Here is a 22,807-nt window from a genome sequence, read left to right as displayed (position 1 = left end):
TTTGTAACTTTAAAACGAGACATTTTCTGAAGCTTCCTTACATGCTGCTGTCAGGATTTCTCCTGCCCACAAGATGGCAGGCAAAGATCAGCCTGGTTGTGCGACAATTGCAAAGCAGAGCTGCTGAGAACAGAAAAGAACTTCTGCTCTACTCCAACACTACTGTGGTTGCAATTTGGCTGTATCACTCTCTGCCATGCCAGGAAGACATACTGCATCCACAGTGTGTTCGTGACCTAAAACCTGCAGAGATGGTCAAATGTGGTAATTAATTGGAACATCTTATCCAGGTAACAGATGCTCTGCAGTTCTAGGAAAGCAATTATTATTATAAGCTAATAAAGTAATAAATGAGGAAGGCAATTAGAGCTGTTGGTGCAAAATTCTTCAAGACAGGAGGCTGCTGCTGAACATTTTAAGTGTGGCCTGCATGGGTTTTCTCCCTCCTTATGGCACAAAAGACAGACAGGCTTGTTTGCCTGCTTTGTCTTATGTCCTGGTAATGATTTTCCCTTGGTTAGGTTCCCAGTGGAAACTGACCTTTCCCCATCTTTTGCCATCCTCTTAATGTGCTGTTGTAGGACCATCCCGATGTTTGCATCTAGTAAATTCTCTTTATGGCAGGAATCCAGGAGCCTGGTTATGACCCTGTTGCTCCTGCTTCCTCTCTATTGCTTTGAGACCACAGGTCTGCAGTTTGTTAGGGAAGTCAGAAAATGTTCCCTAGCCTGGGAAGGGGTGACCTGCCCAACCCTTCCAAGCTGTCCAGGACATCTATCACCTGACTTTTCAGCTGCCACTCTTGAAGGACACAGGCATCCTCCAGTATCATGCTTGGAAACCCTGCACAGACATTTCAGTTTTTGTAGAGACTAATACCACTGGGCTCCCATTTCAGCCCTTGTGAAGGGGGCTGGGACTAGATGATATTTAAGGTCCCTTCAAACCCAAACCATCCTGTGATTCTACAGTTCTGTGATTTCTTAGCATGAGTACCTAAGTCCCAGTGTAGATTAGTGCCCACAGTCCCGTGTGCTTGTGCCTGAGCATCCTTCTGCTGCCTGGAGTGGACCATGGAGAGATGTTATGTGTGAGGAGCTGGGCAGGGGGAGCACCTACCTCTGCGCAAGGCTCGCAGGTGCTGCTTGGCGTGGTGGTGCAGCTCCTCCACACAGGGCGGTCTGGTGGAAGGGAGAAAGATGTTTCTTTGCTGATGCCAAGGTGCTCGGTAATAGACACTCAGTTTGCTCTCTGCATCAAGGTTGGAGACGGCTGTAGGATAAAAAATAGAGTGCAATGTAAGACTTTCAGTCTCTCTTCCATCAACCTAGCTGAAAAGGAAAGGTTCTTGTTTGGAACAGCATTGTCAAGAACAGGCACTGGGTTTGTTACAGCACCTTTACTCCCAATAACATAGCAGCAAACATTATCTTCTCTGTGTTTCCACATCATGTTATACCAGTTAGCCTTTAGGCAATGCCCTTTTAACAGATTGCAAATGGCTCTATGAAGGCAAGGAGGTGAAATGATACTATATCTGTTTTTTGATAAAAATAGACAAAGGAATAATAATTTTATAGATAGCGAAACAAAAATGCAAAGAAGCTACACAATCTTTTCACAGTGACATTTTAAGTAAAGGCAGTAGGAGGAATAGGTCTTCCATTTACTCATTCTCCTGCCAATGTACACTTTCACTACATCATGTTACACACAACTAGTTTCTGACACAGGTTGCTAGTTCGCTGCCTGCTGGGGCGTAACAACTGAGATGAACTGCTTGCCTTGCTGAGAGACTTTGACTGTCACCTATCAAAAGAGGTTTCTTTTATAGACTGGGACTTCTGAGGGACAGGAATACTTCAGTTCCTCTGAAGAGAAATCCCAGAAGTCTGCCTCTGAAAATTATATGAATCAAGTCCACTAAGGGTTTGAGAGAATTTCTCAGGAGTGCTGTGACTCGTGGGAGTCCCATGGACTATTCCCAGCCTCAGGGTACACAGTGGTTAGCTTTCCAAGGGCTAAAGCAGCAGTGGAGGACCATGGGAGATGCCAGCACTCTGCCCCAGCCAGCGGCAGGGAGCAGGCTCATCCTCAGCCCACATAATGCAGCAGAGCAGGTGGCACATCCTCAGGTATAGCACTGGGCTTGATCCTTCTACTACAGGCACGGATACAGACAGGCTCCAATGCCAAGGAGCTGCTGCAGCTGTCTTGCTCACACGACAGCACAGTGTGATGCAGGCAGGCACCCTCAGGCACAGGAGGCACCTCCTGGGCTTCCCTTCCCAGTCAGCAGACAGAGAACCAGTGTGCTTCACACTGGTCCCCCCACTGGCCACACACTACTCTCCTTTCCATATTTGAGGGCTCTCATCTACTTTGCTGCTTGTGCACTCTTACGCTTTTTTGAGTGGTAGCCAATGCACCAAGGCAGGGAATGGCTCTCTGGTGGAGATTCTTTGGTCTTTCTTGTTTTGTTGTTTTCTTTAATGCAAAACAACATTCACTCAGCCTATGAAGGCATACCAGTGCTTTGTGTAGAGAAAGAACTGGGAAAGTACAGTTGGAGAAGAATGAAGGAGCAGACAGAAGAAGAGAAACCTAGGAATCATGCTGCCATGTGTAGGATAATGACAGACTATCAGTTACCTCGATTAGAATAAAACCCCAAAAGTTCACCAAAATTTGTAGGTGTCATCATGAGATGATGAACAGACCTGCTGAAGTTCAGGTTCTTGGAGCTCCAGAAAAAATGAAGGGACCCCAAACTGTCTGTCTGGTAGGGAGCCTTGCTTTGCTTATCAGTGGATTTTTGCATGTGGGGTTTCAGCCATTTTTCAGTACATTTGTAGTGCTGCTCCATGCAACTGGCATGGTGTCAGTGCAAGGAATGACACTGGGGGGAGAAAGAAATGATAGAGGAGGAAGGTAGTAGGATGAATGATGGCAACCTGTCAGTGCTTGTACATCATGAGGATTTACTAATTAAATTTTTGACATTGCAAAAACTTAATGTTGCCAAATTGCAGGCAGAGCTTTTGATGGCTTGTCTGTCTCTTACCACTGCAGTGGCGAAATGCCTCACTCGCATGAGCTGATTTTACATCTCCTTTATCCCTTGAAGGTAATGAAGCACTACGTCTGTTTTACATACAAGGTACTGAGACACAAAGCAACTTGCCCTGATCCTGTTCTGAGCCACACTTCCTCCTGGGGAATCTTAGCTCAGGACAAAAATTTGTACGCAATAGTAATGATACCCCTCCCATTTGTTGTATTGCCTAGAGCACGTGATATTCATGATCACATAATGTACCCTGGAGGCTAATGAAAAGGCAAGCACAAGCAGTTCCTTCCTACTCCCAGAAAAATCTGTCTAGACTGAAATGCTAGTAGTTGTCTGTGATGAATATCAGTAAGTGAGTGGAAAGTTTTACCTACTTATGAAATTTTCAGATATTTCATCAGACTGGAATAGATTTTGCTGCAAAATTTAGCTTGTAGCTGTTTTGGCCTTGGCAACAGTCTTTTACATATAGGAGTAGGAGTTGGATTAATAGATTTTGTGTGAGACTTCAAAATGAAACCAAGTTCATGCAAGCTCTGATACATACCTACTGTTGTAGACACACATTGCTGTTGGCAGATAAAATAGCATGACCTCTTAGCCACCCAACAAGTCTCCCTTAGTCAGCAGACCTTGCAGAGCTGTGTGCAGTGCTGTTCCAAGAGAAAAACTACAAATACACTGCTTATTGTCAAATGATAGCATTGAGAAACTTACAGTACCCTGTGACCCTAGCGATGTCTTCTCACCTTTCCCTGAAGGGTCTCTGATTCAATAGTAACAGGGAATATACCCCCCTGGCACCAAGAAAACAGAAATATTGCACAATACTCACTGAACTGACCAATCCTTTAAAATACTCCAAAGCTGGAGTGGATTTTCTAGGAGGTCCAGAATATAAACTACAAGTGCTTGCAAGAAAATCTGAAAGGGGATGAATGTTCTCAGCCTGAAGTGGGGAAGAAGCTCAGAGGGAGGCAGCAGCACTGGCTAGGGTGGAGGACAATGCTGGCCCTAGGATAAGAAGTATAAACCTACAATTAATGCAGTTAGTCTGGATGTTTGTGGAATAGCATCCCAACCTCAGAGCAGCAAAACTCTGAAAAAAACTCCTGGAAAGAGGTAAGAGGAAAAAAGCTAACCAGTGAGTAAAAGCATGCCAAAAGAAGGACCCGCTTCCATTTCATTCCTTGCACATTGTCCTTTGCATCTCCTTCCCTGTCCTTTGCACATTGCCTGTTCTTCTGCAATGACATTTTGCCTGGCCCTCACTGATTGCTGCCCCTGGGAATTGGGCACCATTGCTGGGAGCTGAAGCCAGAGGATGTAACCACAGGAGTGGACTGTGAGCTTTAAGGACTACTGAACAGCTAACTTTCTTCACAGGACTGAATCTCTTACTTCCACTAAAAGAAAAAAGCCAACCCTGTGGCAGGATAAAAGACCAGCAGGCTGAGATCTAGAAGAAATGGGCAGTCAAACTTTACCATATACTTCTGCTAGGAGCTATTGTTAAATAGCAAGACTCCCTGTATTTCTGTTCTGTGAAATAGGGATATCTCTTTCAGCCAGCACTTCTTTACTCAGTATTTTACACTGCAGGCTGTTTTTACAGTGTCAAGCCTGTGCGTGGCTGTAGCCCCTCAGCATCATTACATGCATAATAAATAAAGCAATATAGAAACTGGAAAGCCACAGTCTTTAAACGATTAAGAGCTGGACATCACACTGAATGAGAAAAAAAGCCAATACAGATAGGAAATGCTACATTTCAGGCATCAGATATAGTCCGTTAACATATTTTTGTGTACGCTTCAATCAATTCAGACTATACAAGTGAATCATATAAGCTATCACTTCATTTCATTCCTGAGTTAAAGTAATTGTTTTGTTTCTTTTTTTTTGTCTTGTGGGATGACAAAATGACAAGAGACCATTTAAATGGATTCTCTATTCCATTCTGGGGATCCATTAACATTGGCTGGTTTCCTAACAACCAGTGTCAAACAGATACACACTAATGGCTCTTCTCAAGAGAAGATTTTTGAAGATATTCAAATAGCTGTTTTATTGAAGTTGATCATATTTATCATTTACAAATCCTTCTCGTCTTCACATCTTCTCATTTTCTCCCTCTTTTAGCCAAGCAGAAGGAGGATCCTGCCATAGCAGAGCTGGATGTGGATGCTTGAAGGTTGTGCGGCTTTAGTGCATTCAGGCGTGGATGTTCTAATAATAACACCACAAAGGCCAAGCAAGAAAGATTTCTGCTCTATTTATTTGATAGATGCAGGGGTTTCCCCCCACAACTCCGTCTGCTTCTACAGACAGTTGCCTCCCCCATTCCCAGATCCTTCTGTTTCTCAACTTTTTATTATTTCTATGTGTATTATAATTGTTATTACCTGTCAGGGGAAGAAAGAAAAAAAGATAATTTCTTATGTTTCCTGGTTCAGAGAGAAAACATGATTTGTTGCAAGGTGTGAAGAAGTGTGCAGCCTGGAGGGAATTGGAGCAGCGAGCAAGGAAGTTGCCTACGTGTTAGGGGCCAGCACCCAGAGCTGTCAGCCCTGAATTCTGCACAAGCAAAGCTGAACTTGCAACTGCTGAATCCTTATTAAAGTATCCAGATTCCAAAAGACGAAACCCAAAATTAAAATGGATCAGAGTAGTGAATAAGCCTATTCCAGAGCACAGTTATGCTTAAGAAAGGCTGTAATGAGCCAAGCCTGCAAGGAGATAGAGGTGCTGGGGACTGTGCGCTTAGTGAAACTCCACCTCTTTGCACACTGTGCTGCAGGGGTGCAGGATGCACCCAAAGGTTGCTGTGGCCAGCAGCACCATGACAGCCTCTGCTTAGGAAAGTGCTTATTCTCCAGCAGTAAGGTGGTTGACCTGTCATTTTAGTATATGCCATTTTTTTCTAGCTATTTCATGTAAAAATGGTGACTTTTTCTTGTGTGATTCAATGTCATAAGAAAGCTGGATTTTCATCCAGCTTTGCATAAATAGGCCTATGCCAGCAGCAGCAAAATTCAGTGTGATCAGCCTCTTCCTCAGCTACTGCCCAGGTCGGCAGTGAGTTACTGCCTGCTGTGTTTGTGTGCAAAACATTGCAAAAAAATTAATTCTGAGGAAGACCAGATTATTTCAAAGACTAGGCAGCCTGGCAGCACATCCAACTTCATCATGCAATTTAGTGCATAAATGTTTCATTGAGGCAAGTGCTGAGTCTGATGTGAATTTTGTTTATAGCCAGCCCTGTATGTCCCAAATGTACGCTTCCCCCAATGTACTCGTGTAACCACTGGAGCACCCAGGGGGTTTAAGCCTACAACACTGGTAAAAATCTAGAGTTTCTTCTTTGCTGTTCATGTCCCACATCCATCAACAAGCTCAGTACTTTCAAAGTAGCCCCCTCTGCAGCTGCTGCTTCCCAGTGATGACAAAGAGAGTGCCAACCTTATCCAGCAGGGACACCAGAGTCTGGAGCTCCTTGAAGGTGGGACAGGGACTCTGTTTTCAACAGTTGTGTTCCCTCCCAGCCATGTGTATATGCAGATATTTCCCTATTTGCCAGTGGCAAACCCCACCAACAAGAACTGCAAGTAGCTATTTGGATGAGCTACTTTCCTGTCCCATCTTTATTAACAATTGAAAAATGCCCATGCAAAGGGAGTGTGTTGGTGGGGCTGCTGTTCATTGCAAATAAGGTTACTAGCTCATCAGCTTTTCCAGCACCCAGCTGAACAATGGCAACCTTACCATAACTTCAGTGACTACACCTACAAGAATGGGTATGCACACAGTTTCTCTCATACCTCTAGAAAAAAGTACCAAGTGACTGCTGCTAGAAACTGGGGCATACCCCAGTGCCTCTGGAATCCCTGGTCATCCTGGCAGGGGCAGAATGCCATGCTCTTTCCACACAAAGTCAGTGCCAGAGGAACACCTGACAATGATGGGTTTTTCTTATAAAGCTCTTTTTCTGGGGCAGGGACATCATATGATGGGAATGTGACAAGCACTCTGGTTCCTTGTCACTGCAGAGGCTGCTGAGGACCCTGCCTGTGCTTCCCAGTCCTTCTCTTCCTTGGGAAGCTGTCTGTGGAACAGTCCTTCTCTTCCTTGGCACAAGTGAGAAATGAGGCAGGTCTTCACAGAGCTTCCTAAGCACATCTCTCATGTGAAACACGAGATGCTCAACTCAATGAAAGAGGAAACTGCATGCCAAACTCTTTGTCTCCTCACCGAGTAAATCTTTGGGATTTGTTCAGGGTCTGGGTAGGATGCCCCCACCTTGGCCGCATCTTTTGTTCCTGTTTTCCTGGTGTATTCTGTCATTTGTGAGGTGCTGTTCAGGGCAGAGATTTCCCTTTCAGTCTCCACAGTGCCCGCTGTCACAGGGCCATGGTTGCTGATGACCCATTTGAGGTGGTTTGTTCCTTGGCTACTTCTCTCTGGGAGCCTGTGCTGGAGAACACAGTTTGTAATGGCCTTGCGCATCATTATTTCTTATTGCTTTTATCAGGGCAGAAATCCAGAATATTTCTAAAGAGTTTTTGTGTTGTGCAACCAGAGTTCAGGATGGATGTGAATGCAAAGCTCCAGTGACACAGACCCCAAGAGATGGTTTGGGCAACCGGTCTGGCCCTGCAGCCTGGATCACCACATCTGCTCTGCCACTGGCACTTGCACATGCAAATCAAAGCCAGTGCAACTGTGTCTACACAGGCTGCAGCTGCCCTCCAGAAAAACAGGAGGGGAGACATGACAAAACAAGTTAAGTCTTTAGCTACATGTGGGCAACAGCATGAGTACAATTATTATTCTGTTCTGCACTCATGGACAGACAATTTAGCAAATTTTTCAAACTCAAGCAAAAAGGCAGAAAACTCACTGACAGCAGAATCTGTTGAGAAAGACCACAATCATTTATGCTTTTTGTATTGTTTTATTTCCTGCCAATACAGTTAAACCCCTCATGTTTCAATCATAGTTTCTTAGCATATCCCTGTGGCATTTTTCTGCCTTCCATTATGCTACACATGGAAAAAACAGCTATTCAGAAGAAAAAAGGGCGAGTGGGCAAAACCCATATTTGGCATTCAGGTGGCAGGAGAGATTAAAATACTGGAGAGCTTATGATTTGGATGTCATTTCCATGAGCAGATCCCTGAATTTTACCTGATGTTTGGTTGACTGGCACAACGTAATTCATAATTCAACGGGGCTGGGAGGTGTGTGGTTCTTATACAGGTAAGAAGATTAGGCTGTTAAGTAATATGCACTTATGTGAAGAGTACCACATGCTAATCCCATTCTTGGCTTTGTTGCTTTCAATCACTGGTGGTGGTGTTTGTAAACTGCTTTTCCTAACTCTGTCTAATATATTACAGTGGCCAGAATGGAACTTTGTATTTCAAAGTATTTCAAAGCTGTCACTGCAGGATAGACAATAACCTTTTAGAAATACAGAGTACTTTATATGTTCAAGCCTCCATTCTTATGAAGTTTCTAGAGCCAGCAATTTCTTCCTTTCCTTTTATTCCTGTTCTTAGATATATGCTTTACATAGCCTCCAAGAGTGCCCTGCAGGGCACTGGTAAAAGTGCCCTGGTAAAAGGCAGATAACATGGCAGTCCTGCCTGGCAAGCTTAAAGCTGCAGTCAGGTCAGCTATTCTGCAGGAATATTAATTTAATATTCAATTCGGATTACTGTCATGCTCCATGAGAAAACAGCTAACTAGCCAGTAAAGCAGTAAAGGCATTAACACTCTTTAGAGAAAAACCCAAACCAGAACTATTTTAAGGTTACTGGACCTAATGATAAGGATGGATGGTTACAGCAGGGATGATGTGACATCCCACATACGCACAGATGTATTTGTGTACACACACACTCCAGAGCTGTAACTGAAATCAGTATCCCAAGAGAGCCCTTTCAGTCCTACATGCTTAATTAGTTGAAAGCACTTCTTTCAATTTGACACATTTTCAGTGCTTGTCAACACAGATTTCTTCCCGTGTTGACCCTTCACATTATTCCCACTATGGATATGCAGCAAGATAAAGTCTCTTATCTCCAGCAGTGTAGTGTGTGGTCTCGATAACACACTTTGTAAGTATGCTTTTAGATATCCTTTGCAATTCTCTCCCACTGTTCTGCTATTTTTCTCCTGTACTGACTCAGCCCAAATCACTACTAAGCTTGCCTGAGTTGCTCCAGTAGGTCACCATAATGCTTTCTTTTTTATCACAGAGAAGTGTGCAGTTCACTGTGATGTTGCTCTCAGATCAGACACCTTGATTTCACATGCCAGCACTCAAGAACAAAGCTCTATAAAATTCATTTACTATTCTATCTACCCTAGTTAATGCTTACCTTCAGGATCTTGTGAAAAAAACATCCTATAGACTCTTTTATGGTAGGTCAAACTGGATTTTGGTAGCACTTTTAGGGTATCCTGCCTATTGTACTCAAAACATTCAATTCCCCTGCATATTTCTGTCTGAATATTTGCACCTAAAATGGTCATTTTCAAGTAATAGCCTTTTGAGTCTATGCTGAGCATCCTCTTTTCAAGAAGAGAAGGGACTTGGTCATTGCGGCACCTATTTCCACATCAGCGTGCACAGTATGAACAACCTCTCCACATTTGTGAGCCTAAAGACCATCAGTAAACCATCATGAACCTTGAAAAAGCACGCTGGAAGATGACACTCAACAAAGAATATGCTGTGCTTGCCATATTGGAAGATAAGATTCAGATGACTTACTCCAAGTATAGCAAATGTATATCTGTTTTCCTTGAAATGTTCAAAAACTACAGCATTCTATCTAAGCTCTAAGACAGTCTCTGTACCTTCTCTTGATTCTCAGAAGCAGCATTTAGAATCAAAGATGCCAGTTTGCAGAGAAAATGAATGAGATGGGTCCCTCTTCCCTTCCACTGGCACTGCCTGTAGGCTGAGGAATCAAACCCCCAAGAGTCAAGAACAACAAGCCATGTTTTAGGAGTAGAGATGGTGGCTCATATTTCACACTTCTTCCTTCCCATCAGTCTTTCCAGTGCGCTTGGCTGGTTGCCTTGGATGCCACTTAACTGCAAGTTGAGGTAAGTAGCAACAGTTTCTTCCAATTCTATTTAGAAAATGCTATGCAATGCTGTGTAGGTAAATACTATTACAGCATGTCCCTTCAAATTACTCACAGCCCTTCAGGGGAAGACAAACAGTCAAGTATCTCAGGGGGACCAAAAGCAACTATTTTATTTCTTCCTCTGGAGAAATATTCTTGCTGATCCTGTAGCTCCATAAGTCTGTTCTGCAGAGGGATTGAGAGAACTGGCTCTGTCTCTCTATACGTATCTCAGATTCTTCCCCAGAATGGTAAAGCAGTGTGTTTCTTGAGACAGTCAATAAAAAGTCCCACACACTCTTCCATAAGGTCTTTCTGGAGCCACCCTGATGGTGGCCCAGAGCTGGCTGGCACAGGAGTGCATTTACAGATACAACCAGTTCACGGTGTAGCTCTGGGTTATTTCAGTACAACTCTTCCCCAGTCTCAGTAAATATCCAAGTCCTCCACTACCAGCCTCCTCAGATCTGGCTCTGGCCTCCCAAGCCATTCACTTGAAGCCCAGTTTTAGACAACCATCTGAATCAGCCCACAAATCACAGAACCACAGAATGGACTGGGCTGTAAGTGGCCTTAGAGATCACCTAGATCCAGCTTCCTTGGTGGGCAGGAATACCTTCCATTAGAGCAGATTGCTCTGGGCCAGGAAAAGGGTTCCCTTTCCACACTGTCCTTCCCCAGTCCCACTTCTGACAGGACACTTATGTTAAACATTACAGCAAACAGTCCTTTTGTTTGGTAAGGGGAAGGAGAGCTGCCTGAAAATAAGGATTTCACTTCTATACTTTCTCAAGGGAACTGTTTTTAATGAAAAAACTTGATTAGGATTTAGGCAACCTTAGAATTCTTGTGAGTCCCTTCCACCCACCCTGTGACCCCTCACTGCCAGAGCTCCAGCTCTTACCCAGGAATTGCAGCCTCTCCCCTCCAGGCCTTCGGGTTTGAAATTAGCCCTTAATCCATAAGCATGACTTACAATATATGGAATGGCCTGTATTACTTACAGTACTTTCTATACACAGACAAAAAGACTTTCTATACAAAGACACCAAGATGCACTGGGTCACTTTTTAAAGAAACCCATCCAGACAACATTTGGAAACTCTGTCAGTGATCTTGTATATCTAGACTGCAGGATTAATAATTTATGTCAAGATAAATTATTTTCCCACTGTTGTTATTATTTGAATAGCATGTTCTCAGCTTACTCACCTTAGGCACTGAATTTTTTCTGCAGACTTGCACTGTTTTTATTACTGTATTTCAAGCCCTTGCTTACCTCAAATGGTCCACAAGCCTCAAATGGCAAATGCCAGCTTGCAAATTTTAGGAGAAGGTGAGCATTGTTTCCCCTTGCATGTCCCTGCAGAGGTGCAAACCTGTAACCATGCCAGCTGGGGAGCCCCTACAGCTCACGCTGACCTACTGACTCCCACTTTGAAGTGAGACATCACAGCCTGTGGCAACTAGTACATAAAATACAGTACAACAACATTTAAACTAAAATAAATTTTAAAGTGTTTACTTCTTTTAAAGTATCATAAGGTGTTAATAAAGATCATAACATAGACTAAGCTTCATTGTTATGGCTAATATGGCTTTATGAACCCAAACCATATCCTATTGTTTGCACTCACATTTATACTATTAAGTCACATATTCATGCACAAAACCTAATGGAGTTCTGACGGGGTTTCTGAAAAGCCACATCTGCTGAAGAGCTTCAGGGTTTGTCAGAGGCTGCAGGGGTGTGGACCACTCTCTGGTGAGAGCTGTCATCCAGAACATAGCTGCAAACAGCTAATTCTTGCACATGTGTAACTCTTCTGCCTTTGTGCACGCATCTGACCCAGTACAGGGCAGCTTTCAACACGTTGGCTTTAGCACAGCAAATACACAGCGTGGCAAACAACTGCTCCCTTAATGTTCCTGTAAAATTATTACCTTTTAAGTGTGGGCATTTTATTATGACCATCTACCAACCCCTGCACATGAAGAAAAAAAACAGTAGACATGGCTGAAACAGCCACATTTCATTGCATTCAGTGAAAATCAGAGTAGAAATGTCAGGTGTCAACACCTACTGGCAACTATCAAATACCACCATGAAATGACTGCACTAACAGCAACACTGGGCAGGAAGTCTTCAAACTCTCAGCTGTAAGCAGTGATAAAAATTAAATAAAACTAATCTGCAGGAAATAAGCTTCTTGGAAAAAAAAAACCACAGGAAAAGAAATTTAACTAGGAAATACTTTCAGGAAAGGAATAAGGCAAGGAACAAAGGAGAGCGGGGAGAAGGGCATTGGGAGAAGGGAGAATTGTCATTAAAGTTATCATGCAGAAAGTATAAGTTAAAAGTGGGGTCACTGAGTAGCAAACAATGTTTGACCTTAATGTATCATGTATCAAATGGAATGGTGAATCAGGGCAGAGGGCACTCCGGGGACACTCAGATTTATTCACAATGAGCAAAGTTGATAGTATTTCCAAACATAAAGAAGCAGACAATGGAAAGCAATCACAAAAGTTACTTTCTTCAGGGAAGATTTGTTTCCCTGGAGAATTTCTTTAGCTAACAGATAGGCTTATTGATTTTGAGTACAAATTAGCCTCAGAGAGGCCTGAAGAATCCTCTAGCAGCTCCTGTCCCCCTCTGTTCATTGTGGAAGGGCCATGAGAACACTGACTGTGAGGAGCTGACATGTTCTGTCACCACCAGGCACCAAAAAGGGGAGACATCACCTTTATGGGATAGCAGGGCTGCCTACTTGGGAACAAATATGAGTCTGCAAAGCTATGGATGGATTCTCACATTTAGTTGTTGAATATATTTAATGACAAAGTAAAGTATAAAATTGGGTCACAGACAGGCAACCTACCAAGGCATACGGTGAGTTAACTCAAAAGGTAAAGCATTGCCTGAGGAGCTGAACAAAATATATTCCTTTCTATGAAGGACGAGATAAACACACTCATAAATGTGACACTATAGGCTGGGCCAAGTGTGCAATTTTGCTGTCCTTACTCTGTCCTTCCTGAGTCATGGATCTGCCTGTCTTCTCTGGACTCTTCAGCTATGCCAGAACATCAGGTCTAGCCCTAATTACCCCTCTCCCATTTCACTGCTTTCTCTTCCCTGCCCCTCTTCTTTCTGTATGGATTTTTCCAAGTGGTGTGAAAAAAAGGAAGTGCTGGAAGAGGTGCCAGACTGCTCTAGAGGCTGAGATGCTGTACATGCTGAACAGTGAAAGGCAGACGACACCCACGGATACAGCACAGCCCTGATCTGGCAGGATCTGTGGAGGGGGGAGGTGGCAATTGCTCCTCACATCCTTCCAACTCCCGTAGCATCTGCCAGCACAGGCGGAGGGGGAGCCACCCCAGCCAAGTGGTTTTTTTTTTTTTTATAAAATGGATCTTGTTCATAAAGTCAGAGACATTTTATATATAAATACAGATCAGTTCCCTGCCATCTGCTTATTTCTATGTAGCATCTAAAGTATCATAAGGGTGTTACAGAGAATATGAAAACAGGGTCTTACCTCTGCTGCTGAGCTTAAAAAAAAAAGGAAAAAGAAAAAAGGAGAAAATATAGAAATATAGGTGTTGGTATGCAGGCAAAAGCTAAGAACTTAAGACAGCATTTTCAGTCGTGGTTGTCTGGGCTGCTGTAGTTTGTGGATAGAGTTTGTCCTGATAGGTGGATATGATGGCACACCCCTGCTCTGGGCCTGGTGCAAGTTACCTCCTGGCCTTCAACAGGACTCTTGTCCTGCCAGGGACCTCCTAGCCTTTTCAGTGGTCTTTCTACTTGTGTGTCTTAAGAGCAGAAATCATCTTTTTATACTAAGCATTTGCACATACAATTACAGGCCTTGCATTTCACGTGCCAGTCCAGGAATGCCTCACTGGTGGATCTACTTAGTGTTATACTCTTACAGATAAAATAGTCCTTATTCCCCACTAGGACATGCTCCAAACCTTTGCAGATGAGCTGTGGTTTGTACTGCCCAGGCTGCAGTTTTGGACTCACAAAACTAGGGGGTCCTACAGCACTACCAACCTTCACCATTTACGAGCAGCTCCAAAGCACTGCACTGGGTGAGAAACAGGTGGTTTCTCATTACTCAAAATTAACCCCCCATGGTTAATATAGAAAAAAGAGACAGGTTGCCTGGTCCCACCAGAGACCAGACCCACAGAGCAAGGGAGGACACAAGAATTCACTGATCATCTGCCAGCGTCATTATCATTCAAGGATTTTAACTACTGCATTTAAATATAGCTAATTCGGATAAATCAAGATTGTTTCCCTCACTTGCCAGTTTGATAATTTCATCTTCATGTTTATTCACATTAGTAAGTATTGATTTCCTCTGGGATGAAGAACATTTTCTCACAGTAACCGAGGGTGAGGTCTGCTTGGCAAGGTTTTTGTTACACTTGGAATTTTGGAAATTTGGGTATTGTAATATGTAACATACTTTCATTGCATCCATTAAAAAAAGGATTCTGTGCAAGAGCACAGAAGAAAAAATACCTAAAAAGTGCAACCACCACTTAACTAAGAAAATGGCATTAGGCAAAGATTAATTTGAATGCCTTTCATCTGAGTTATCCTTTATCCCATTTATTAACACACTGATTTCTTCTGCGTTTGTAATATTGCACAACAGCAACACTTTATAAATACCACAGTGCTTCTTCACTCTACAAGGGCCACAGCATCCTCTCTACGACTCTCCTTATTTTTGGCTAACTGTTATACATACTTCTGGGATGGGAAAGCTACAGTAAAAATTCAGCCCATCAGAAGAACATATCTAAACTTTTAAGATTCTCATTTAGGGCCATACAATTACTTCTTTTGCAGATACTTCTAGAGGACAGTGGAATACTTTCCAAGGCTTTAAGAAGTTCTGAAGTTACAGCCACATCCGTGATAACTTATGACTAAGGGAAATAATTTGCTAAAGGAATGGCTGAAAGACACTAATCTTCCTTACCCTTTGATGCCCTTCTGTGGTCAGTCAGTGAGTGTATAGTGATTTTGCTCCAGAAATACTGCAGCCAGAAGAAACCAATGAAAACCAAAGTGCCATGCCAGACATGCCTCACAGAAATAAGCCTCAAAAAAGGACTGTGGGCAGAAAACACCTTTCTCACCCCATGCATGAACCACTGAGATAGATATGTGCCTGAAGCTGAGCTTATTGTATAATCTCCAGGGCAATTTTGGTATTCAGAAACTCTTAATTTTGAGGGCAAAATGACATTAATTTGTCGCCTACCACAGAAAGCACAACTTTGCAACAGCACTCTCACTGTGGGGTTTGTGTTGATTCATTCATCCCAACAGGAGAAAAATGTCTCTTCCTCCAGCCAACTCCATACTCACCCCAGAGCCCCTGCCATGAGCTGAAGCCCCATTGAACTACAGCTCTTTTCCAGCCTTTCAGCTGTCATCACGCCCAGCCATGCTGATGGGGGCTTAAATAATCACATAATAAATCCTCCACTAACATGAAACCAGGGAGACTTGGGGCTAGCTGTCCATTGGATACACATCGCAGCAGTACCTAACATTTCTAGTCAGGTGCCTATGTAACACTGATGGTGTTGGTGATGACCAGAGTTTCATTCTGCATTTCATACTATCAATCTTCCACTTGGCCTAGATGATCATGATAGTAGGCTCCTACCAATTGAAAATATTCTATTCTATTCTATTCTATTCTATTCTATTCTATTCTATTCTATTCTATTCTACCAACATGACAAACAGTGCTAATTTTATACATAAGCTTCAAATTCATAGTATCTCCCAGTCTGACAACTCACTGCATGCAGGATCTCTGCAGTACTGTGTTGGGAGGTTATGAGCCAATACAAGCCAGTATGTTGTGCATATGAGGCAGTGACTCAGGAAATAATTCAGGGTATAGCTAACTCCGGCTGTGTTATCTGGGGACATTCCCCACTCTCAAACTGTGAAAGTTCTTCAGGTTTTAATGCAACATAATGACCTCTGTTTTTATACAGTACATTATATTGGCAAAGCAGCTGCACCCATGCTGACAGAACTGCATTTTAGCGGTCAGTCTACTCTTTGCACCTCCATATTCTTCAAAAAGTACATGATGCTGATAAATGGTAGCAATGGCTTTGGCTGGCACAGTTTCACTGGTTGAAGATCACACTCTTTGCAAAGCTTTGTCCCATACCTTTACACAAGCAGAAATGACTTGTGAAGAAAATCAGCTTCAATATGTTCATTCAGACTTGTTATGGGAAACACAAGCTTTTAGATTCAGACCACATGAAAGGAATTTTAAAGTGTGGGGCACTACAGTTTATACTCTTAGCTTCATTGACTTCAATTTCCTCCCCCTGAGCTTCCGCACTTGACCTACAGAGGAAATACATCTTCCCAGGAAGTACAAATTTCCACGCAGCAAAGCTGAAACACTTTTAATGGGGTCCCAAGCTCTTCAGGTTGCTTTGTTTTCCAAATCCTATTCTGACAGCCCCCAGACCACAGACCAATTTATAATATAAATAAATATTCATAATATAAATAAAGTTTATTTAATGTTTTGGAGGTACCACCAACAGAACAGTGCCTCTGTTTAAACAGCTGCCAGAAGATCAAGCCAGGGCTCTGCCCGACTCCAAAAAAGTTTCCAATAATCCCATGGAGATTTCACTGTGATGCTGACACCAGAAACAACCTGGGACTCACAAGCTGAGTAGGTCATGCAGAGAGGACAAAGACTGCAACAAGGCCAACCCAGGGCAGGATGCCTGGTTTGGAAAACAAGCAAGGCTTACTGAAAGGTTTAGGGCAGAGAAGATGGATTCCTGAGAAGCTGCCAGTAAGTGTAGGTGTTGTGAAGAAGCACCATAGCAAATGCAGAGGAAAAACTGCATGACTTGTTAGAAAGTAGAAACCCAGTGCAAATTCAGAGATGGGACTAGAGTAAATCAGACTGACACATCAGCCAGCCTTTGAGTAGGCTAAACACGTTCTGCTACATTTATGCTGTTGTGTACAATTTACAGGCTTTTTTTTTTTTTTTTTTTTTAATTTGGTCTCATATGAATAGACACCTGGCACTGCCAAGACAGAAAAGGGCAGTCATATGTTGAGACAGAACAACTCAAGATGAAAGATTTTAATACCCCTTTCAGGTATTTGCTGGACTTCTCTAACTTTGAAAGAGTGAAAAATTATGAAAGGCAGGTTTAGGATGTAAGACATGACAATCCTGGACTGTTCCAAAGAACCACTCCTGAGCCATCACTACATGCCAGAACTGGAGATCCTGAGGCACATTTCCAGGATGAATGAACACCTTTTCCCCATGGCACTACTAGACGCAGGCTGTGATACCAATCCAGTGACTGAGCCTCTGCTTTGGCAAGTCTTGATGCTTACAAAAAAATCATAAGATTTGGATTGGACCGTAACCTTGGAGTTTTGGAGTTGTCTGAGATTGGCATCACATGTCCATGCACATTATGGAAGAAAAAAGAAAGCACATTACCGTTTGTGCAGGTTGAATTTGAGGAAATTATCATTTAAGCATGGCATACATTGTGTTTAAAAGGCTATTCAAGGTATTGCAGTCATTTTTCTCATATTACAGCTGCAGCATCTCCTATGTACTCTGCCTTCCCAAAATGCTCATTAACCCAGGCCTCACATCTGCTCTTCCTGTCATTCAAACTGCCTTAATGCAAGGGCAATCCCTTTCTTACAGATCATGAAAGAACATCTTGAGAATAAAATTCAGTCACCAAAACCTGTGAAGAATTCATTTTAGCAGAATTCAGTTCATACCACCAAACCTTGGTTTTTAACATTGTTAAATGACACACTCACTGTTTCACAGTTAATTGAAAAAAGTGTATAGTCACTGAACTTTTCTGATCTGTAGTACAAATGCAACCATGAGCTACAATTAAGTTCCTAAACCACTGATGGACAGGTTATAGTAATTATTGCAGGCTCATCTCACCATTTGGAGTAAGACATTGAAAGTAAAAGAGGTTTGGTAGGATGGAGCTGAGACAGGGTCTGGGACAAACTAAGTGCAAGGGAAAATTGATCCTTCCCTTAGCAGCCTCCCTTACCATGCCTGTATTTGAAGCAGAGTCTGGAGCAGGGCTGTAGCAAGGTGGTCACACAAACCCCACTCTGGCCTCACTGCTGGCCAGCTGCACAGCAGAAATCCAGGGATACAGGTGGGGATATCAACTGGCTCATGCTGCAGGGTGTCAGGAGCACAGCAGGTGAAGCTCTCCAAGGTCTGTGAGTGCTGCCACAGCACAGGCAGTGAATAATACCTCGTCAGCAGGCCACATTATTGAATAGCAGTAACTTTCCATAATAACCAATTAATGTCACATACAGACCTGACACTTAGAGAAAGTGCTACAGCTCTTCTTTCATCATATTGCAGCGCTGAGGTCGAGCTTTACTCATCTGCTGGACTGGTAGAAGAAGGTAGCTGCATGAGAGCCAGACCTTCCCTTTGGCAGCTGTGGGCTCAGTCAAGCTGTTTGGCACCTCCCCCAGCTCTATGGTGCCATTACCTGTGTGGCCATCCTGCCTGGACAGCAAACTCCTGTGTATTTGGATATCCTCCATCCATCCCTGACATGTCCTCCAGCTCTCACCCTGCAGTGACAACCCAGCCCTGCTAAAGGAGGCAGGGCTTACCTCTCCCAGAAAAGCACTACCTGGACCCACAAAGGCTCCTTGGCAATCCTGAGACCCTAGGGAACCTCAGGAAAAGTTTATTTTGGCAAGCTCAATAGTGTGGGCATGGGCAGAACTCTATCCCCTCACTTTCTCTACCAAAAGGGGGAAACATCTGTGACACTCCATGTTAAGCATGTTGTCTTTTCATTCATAAAAGGCAGTCCTGTATCTTTAATCACTTTGCCAGATAATAGCAAAGAAACAATTGATTGTCTGTGTTATCAGACACTAGTGGAAAAGTCTAGATAAGAATGCTGAACAACCTAGTCTTATTAGAATTCCACATGCAAATGCTTCCCCATAATCCAGAGTCATCTGTATCCTGGCAACCCTTTAAATTTCATTCTCACTGAATTGCCAGATCTTTATCAAAATATAATTACAGTCTTAATTTGGATGATAAATTTTGATTGCTTGTGCTGTGCCAAAAAAAAAAAAAAAGTCAGGTACACAAAAAAAAGAGGTGCTACTGTGAGATCTGAATCTGCATATTCTGACATTGGTGCATCACCTTTCTTCTTATCAAAAGTTTGGCTCTGATGGCTAGCAATGAGGTTATGTAGGGGTAGATAGGGAGGGACATGCAAAGACAGTTTTCTGATGACATCAAATGAAATTTGCACTAAAAAGAGGGAAGAATTTGAAATCTGCAGTTGCTTCTGAAGATTATCACTATTATGAGAATTATATACTATTATCATTACCAGGTAAATTATGTGCAGCGCTGCTATGCAAAGTGGAAGAAAACACCAGTTCTTCCTGAAATGAGAAGAGATTGTGCAGAACTCACCTTTTGTCCCATTGTCTTGCCCCCCTCCTTCAGATACTGGCAGGAAATTGCTTTATAGTTATATCCAGATTATGTGGATAGTTACAAATATTCTTCCAAAACAAGTAGCCTAAAAAAAGTATCCCAGAGGAATATAAACACTGTCTACTCTACCAAGAGAGCCCAAAGGAGAGGAGATGGCCCTGCTAGCAAGCCATGGAGGTTACCTAGTTTCTGACTTACCAGAGTACTGCAGTCCAAACCCACTTCAGTTGTACTCTGTTGAAATGCCAGGGGGGAAAGATAATTACTCCGATGACAATGGCATAAATGCAATTAGATATTTGACCTTAGTGTTTCTTGGTCACATGCACAGAGTTGAACTAATTGCTAAATTTGGGGGTGGGAAATTCTTTTTTTCCTTCTTCTCCACAAATACACTGAGTTATTTCCACTTTTTCTGCATCCCTGAGAAGGATTCTTTCCTAGGACAGATGTGATTTCATCCCTTGAAAGCTATTTCTTTGCTTCCTTTGGGGCTTTGGGTACCCAGCCTTGGTCCTCTTTCTTATCTGCTTCTCTAACTTTGATCACCATTGCATGCACCATAAAATACCTCTCTGACACATCTGTGAGCTTGAATTCATTCTCATGGAGAGTATGTTGTCCTCCCCTGAGAAGACCATGCAAAATGAGAACAACTGGAACAGTAAGTAAATTCCACCACATAAGCATGCAAAAGGATTACAGTGTAGATTGAAAGCCACACTAGGTCACGTTGCCTTGTTATTTTAAAAGTTTTAAAGTTCTTTTAAAAGTTTTCTATGCCTTCTGATGTTTACATATTTCTACTGGAGTTTCTCATGCACTGTCATGTAAATAATGATTGTTTTGCATTCTTCTCTGTGGAAGGAAAGAATTAATGGACTGTTGGTTTGACCATTGTAGTTGGAGAGGTGGCAATTTTTTCCTCCAGTGCCCTGCCACTTTTAGAATTCTGTATATTGCAATCTCAGAAATAAAGTTCCCTCCTTTTACTTCCTTTTATTCTTTACATCTTAGTTAGGCGTGCATGAGTTGTTTCGTGTCATAGTGTGACAGGGTCACAGTTACAGCATGAAAAATGTGCTGCTTCCTTGTGAGCAGTGGTCAGCTACATCACTCAGGTGAGGTCTGTTCCCCTAATGCTCCACAGCCCCAGCACTCTCCAAGAGACCACTCCAAATCAAATGTGATTTTGTCCAGAGCCTGATGGAAGCAAGCGCAGTTGCCAGCTAATGGTAAAATTCAAAGCTCACTGAAGTCCAGAAAGATACTGCAACCTCTGCAGTCATGTCTGTGCCCTGGGTCCCATTCCCTAACAATCATGTCCATCACTGACACATCAGTAAAGCTTTTGCTGACAGTAGCAGCACAAGGTTTTACAGCTGAACGGTCTGAGGCATTGAACCATTCTCATCCCTTTGGTGGCAGGAGCTCAATGGGGCTAATACTGCAGTAGAAATGGAGGGCAGGAAGGAACCATGTGAGAATTGTCTGGTCTGTGACTTTTCCAACTCTGAAACATAGCTAAAATTAACAGCAAATGAGATACCCACCTCCTGACACGGAAAATGTTTCCTATAGTGAATTTTAACTGACGTGTGACCAAACCTGTCCTAAAAATGCCAAAATGCAAAGCCCAGTGTAATTCCACTACTCTAAAGTGGACTAAGTATTTTTAGTTCACCCCAATTTTATTATTCTTAAAAAGCCTAAAAGAAGGGCATCCTATAAGCCCCATAGGAGCCTGTCCCAGTGCTTTATTCCTCTTTGTGCTTGGAAAGGTCTTGCTAACCTTCCCTGCTGCAAAGTCAGCTGGCTCCTAAGGGGAAAGACTGCAGAAGTGGGCAAGCTGGCTGCAGTCACATGCAGCTCCCCTCTTCTTTGGATATCAGACTCCATCTCTAGTGTCATAAATTTGCAACTTCTCATCTCAGATGAACTGAGCTGAGACAAAAATGCCAGAATTAGGATCCTGGCCCAAAATCCAGAACTAGTTTTCATATCAGACAGTCAGGGAAGTGAGAATGCCTAAGCCCCCAAAGGAGGATGATGAATCGCTACTTATTCTGGATGCACAGTTCTTTGCTCTCCTTTAAAAATTGAATTTATTTCCTTCTGGTAAAGGATGCCATGCTAAAACCACAGGAAAACAAAGTTGCCTATCCACAGCAGCAGATTCAGCCTGGCACTAGGGAGATGGAAAGCTTCTATGTGCTGTGGTGACTAGCTCAGTACTGGCTGTTAACCATTCCCTCCACCTGCCAGGCACACTGCCCCCCACATAAACACTGTTAGTGAAGGCAAGCATACCTCTGAATGAAAACCAAGCTGAGAGGAACATGCCATTTTTAAAGCCTGGCTTTTGTCTCTGAGTTATATATTCCAGCACTAAGGCTTGAGAGGACTGGCAGAAGAGGTTACCAGATTTTCTTTTCCTCTGCACCATGGCATGTTGCAGGGGGAGGAGTCCAAAATGGCCCCTGTGACGGCTGCCAGCATCTTCACAATAGCTGCTAAAAGAGAGGCTTATTCCTCCCAGCTAATCTTCAGTAAGAGCTTTCTCTAGGGCAGCAATGGATTCCTCAAGCCTTCAGGCACAGCAGGAACTTCCTGAAGGAACATTTCATATTCAGAAGGAATCACAGTGCTCCTATTTCTTTCCTGCCTCTTTCATTCTTGAGCCCAGATCTCCCATCTTTGAGCTCACAGTTGTCATGACAGACTACAGCAGGAGGTCTGTGGCTATCACATGAACATCCCAAGTTCCTAGTAAGCAAAACTGCAGTCTGGCTTCCTCAGCTGTCTTGAGTGTTCTTCTGGATGAAAAGACAAACAAGTCTCACCACTGGGAAATGGAATCCCAGACAGGAATGTGACAAGCCTTCCACAGACAAATGGACTTTTGGCATTACACCCTTTGCCTTTGAACCGAGCATCATCACAACAACCACAAACCCAAACTGTACCGGTGATACCACTGGCTAAATACTTGGAAATATAAACTGGGGATG

At 43.0% G+C, this 22,807-nt stretch overlaps 1 protein-coding gene across 4 annotated transcripts in view; it reads right to left on the bottom strand.

Annotated features, from left to right (window-relative positions):
* Positions 1-22,807, bottom strand: part of NHS (NHS actin remodeling regulator) — a 241,825-nt gene that overhangs the window by 21,977 nt on the left and 197,041 nt on the right. For all 4 annotated transcript variants that reach the window (XM_021532327.3, XM_021532323.3, XM_021532325.2 and 1 more), the window contains exon 2: positions 1,120-1,272. In XM_021532327.3, coding sequence (XP_021388002.2) covers positions 1,120-1,272 — 153 coding nt within the window. The remainder of the gene's footprint in view (positions 1-1,119; positions 1,273-22,807) is intronic.

The sequence above is a fragment of the Lonchura striata genome, chromosome 2 (assembly GCF_046129695.1).
Source record: "Lonchura striata isolate bLonStr1 chromosome 2, bLonStr1.mat, whole genome shotgun sequence".
Taxonomy (NCBI): Eukaryota; Metazoa; Chordata; class Aves; order Passeriformes; family Estrildidae; genus Lonchura; species Lonchura striata.
The sequence above is the reverse complement of the archived record's forward strand: the minus strand, read 5'-3'. Positions and strand labels throughout refer to the sequence as shown.